The sequence below is a fragment of the Cervus canadensis genome, chromosome 15 (assembly GCF_019320065.1).
Source record: "Cervus canadensis isolate Bull #8, Minnesota chromosome 15, ASM1932006v1, whole genome shotgun sequence".
In the NCBI taxonomy this organism is placed as follows: domain Eukaryota; kingdom Metazoa; phylum Chordata; class Mammalia; order Artiodactyla; family Cervidae; genus Cervus; species Cervus canadensis.
In genome coordinates this window covers 63,356,792-63,359,941 of record NC_057400.1, presented here as the reverse complement: position 1 = coordinate 63,359,941, position 3,150 = coordinate 63,356,792, and the positions used below count along the sequence as shown (strand labels likewise).

At 37.0% G+C, this 3,150-nt stretch overlaps 1 protein-coding gene across 1 annotated transcript; it reads right to left on the bottom strand.

The window, feature by feature from the left end:
• Positions 1-1,937: 1,937 nt before the first annotated feature.
• LOC122453902 (cyclin-dependent kinase inhibitor 3-like) lies at positions 1,938-2,576 on the bottom strand. The gene is made up of 2 exons (XM_043488225.1): positions 2,549-2,576; positions 1,938-2,428 (listed from the first exon to the last, which is right to left on the bottom strand). Exons 1-2 carry the CDS (start codon positions 2,574-2,576, stop codon positions 1,938-1,940), a joined length of 519 nt encoding a protein of 172 aa, XP_043344160.1.
• Between the last annotated feature and the right edge of the window lie 574 nt (positions 2,577-3,150).

The window sequence follows — 3,150 nt, the reverse complement described above, 5'->3', positions numbered from 1 at the left end:
ACCAGACACACTCCTACCGTAGACTTTAAATGACAGGATTAGTCAAAAAGTTCTTAAGAAGGAGAAACATGCCCTCCAGTAGGTTACATTGTTGCCATATAACAATTGACAACAACAACAATTGAGCAAGATGGGTTGTTTGTTGTGCAATCATTAGCTCTGAGTTTAAAGAAAAGAAAACATTTTGTATGACTAAGAGTAAGGAATGAAAAAGTTTGTCTTTTTCTCTTCCCAAGAGCACCAGATGCCTTTCTCCTCCTTGGGCACCCCAGACTTCTTATCAACCTAACTAATAATTAACTCTTTCAGGATTATGTCAGCTTTTATATTTATCAGGTTTCACAATAGGTATGTTGAAATTCTTCATGTTGTCTACTTTTTCTACTAGATCCCTTAGTATATTTATTTATTTACAATTTTGAGTCTAATAGAGCATCTTTTTTCATATATGAAATGAGTCTGGTTCTGATAGTTGCTTTGTCTTTTCACAGTGTTTTGTCTTACCTTTTTGTGTACTTTATTTGTTGTTGAAAGCCAAATTTGTTGTCTAGAACAATGAATGCTAATGTAAGTACTTCTATGCTTGTAGGCTAGCATACTTTTCCTTCTCCTAGATCTTTAGTGTAGGTTTTTCTATTAATTTCATTAGGGCTTGGGATAACTTTGATTCTTGTTTGTATACTTGCCTTTATTCCTCTAGGGGCAGTTTGTGTTTGTTGTGTGAGCTAATTTGCCAGAGAACTTTTCTCAGTATCTCATTCCCACTTGCACGTCTTCCTACTTGTCTTTGCATATTTTTTTGTTTGTTTTTGTACTGTTTCCCAGATAGAATCTTTGTCTTATAGCTTTCCCTGATACATCTCCCCCACTACTAGTCTTGACGTTTGTTAGCATTGTGATGTAGGGGAGGGAAAGGCCTCACTCACCCATACTCTGAATAAAGCTCAATGTTAGGCAAAGGCTCTGTACCTGACTCTCTGGATTCTGGGCACCACAACAGTTTCTGCCCTCTTCTAGATGTAGCTTTGGACCTAACGGCATTTTGGCACTCCTTCACCAGTAAACCTTCAAAATACTTTTTATGTTTCTTTTTTCTAATAATTGTGGATCTCCACCAGTTCCTTTAGCATATAGGCACACCTTGAAGGAACTGAAGGTTTGGTTCCAGACTACTGGAATAAAAAAAAAAAAATCACATTAAAGTGAGTCACACTAAATTGTTGGTTTCCCAGTAAATATATTCAAGGTATGTTTACACTATATTGTAGACTATTAAGTGTGCAATAGCATTATATCTAAAAATTAACATACCTTCATTAAAAAATATTTCATAGCTAAAAAAGGTTAACAAGCCTTCAGCATGTTGCAATTTTTTTTTTTTTTTTTTGCTAGTGGAGGTTGTGTCTTGATGTTGATGGCTTCCCAAGGTGCCACAGAGTGGCTGATCTTGATGAGGGTAGTGTTTTCTAAGAGTTGGGGTAGGTGTAGGAATTTCTTAAAAATAAAACAGTGCTTAAGTTGCTGCATCAATTGACTCTTCCCCTCATGGTTTTTCTCTAGGATGTGATGCTGTTTGATATTACATTACCCACGATAAAGCTTGTTTCAAAATTGGGGTCAGTCCTTCAAACCCTCCCAGTCACTGCTTATTAAAGAAATTTATGTCATATTCTAAATCTTTTGTTGTCATTTGAACAATTTTCACAGAATCTTCACCTTGTGAAGATTCCATCTCAAGAAACTTCTGCTTATCCATAAGAAGCAACTTCTCATTAACATATTTTTTTTTTTCTTTGTCGATAAAAGCTTTGGGAACATCTGCACATGTACATTTACATTAATTGCATTCAGTTTGATAGCACTAGTAGTTTCAATACAAATGCTATTAGAGAACTCAAATTTCAGACATGGTCATATATATGCTATTTGAAATTCTTTTATCTAGATACAGATCTTGAGAGTGAATCTCTTGATGAAAGGTATACAGCTAGCTTGTCCTGGAACTCATGAAGATAATTATATTGCTTTATGGTCTGTATTGCTCCAGATACTCTCATGTCCATCAGGCTGTTGATGGCTTGCTGTGGTGATTCTGTGTCAGACAGGTATAGGGGGAGATGAGCAGCTACAAGACAAGATCTCCCAAGTCCTCCATAAGAGTGTATTAAGGTTTTTTGGTTATTTTTAAGGCAAATTTCAAGCTCCTCCATAATTTCACAGTAGCTGGTGATGTCAGGAGTCCCTCCATCTAGAATTGGATGATGATGAGTGGTAATTCCATACTGATGGTAGAGATCCAAAAGGTTAGGAACTCTATATTTTGACAGTTCCCCTCTGGTGCAGAAAACAAATATGTTTTGTATACCATAGCTCTTTAGTTCTTCTGTATCTTTTTGGACATTTCTTCTAACATCTTTAAATTTACAACCTGGAAGAGCATATAAACCAAGAAACTGAGAACAATTCACTCGTGACAAGGGTAGCCATGATATCTGAATTGGAGTCTGTTCATCTTCAATAGGCTCTTCATCTGATGAGTCAAACTCACTTGTTTGCATTGAACTAGGTGGCTTCATTGTGGGCCACCTCATGTCCTGATCGACCACCGCCTCATCATTAACATTTTATCATGGGATTGTAGCAATGCATTAACGTATTCAGGCTCTACTATTTTTGTTCTCTCTGCAATTGCTTCCTCCACTGAAGTTGTGAATCCCTCAAAGTTATCCGAGAGGGTTAGAACCAACATTTCTCAGACTCCTATGAATGTTCATATTTTGACTTCTTCCCTTGAATAATGGGGCTTCCTAAGTGGGGCTAGTGGTAAAGAACTCGCCTAACAATACAAGAGACACAAAATGATATGCAGGTTTGATCCCTGGGTCAAGAAGATCCCCTGGAGGAAGTCATGGCAACCCACTATTCTTGCCTGGAGAATCCCATGGACAGAGGAGCCTGGTGGGCTACAGTCCACAGGGTTGCAAAATGTATTTATTGATCTATGCCACTTTTTTTCTTTCTCTTTATTTATCTTTAAATGAACTAGAGTTTTCAGGATATGATGTTTGTAGGAAATTTCTGACACAGAGGGTATAAATGAGTAACATATTTTTCAGTCCAGCTAATTTTTCACAACCAAAAGATTCTCCT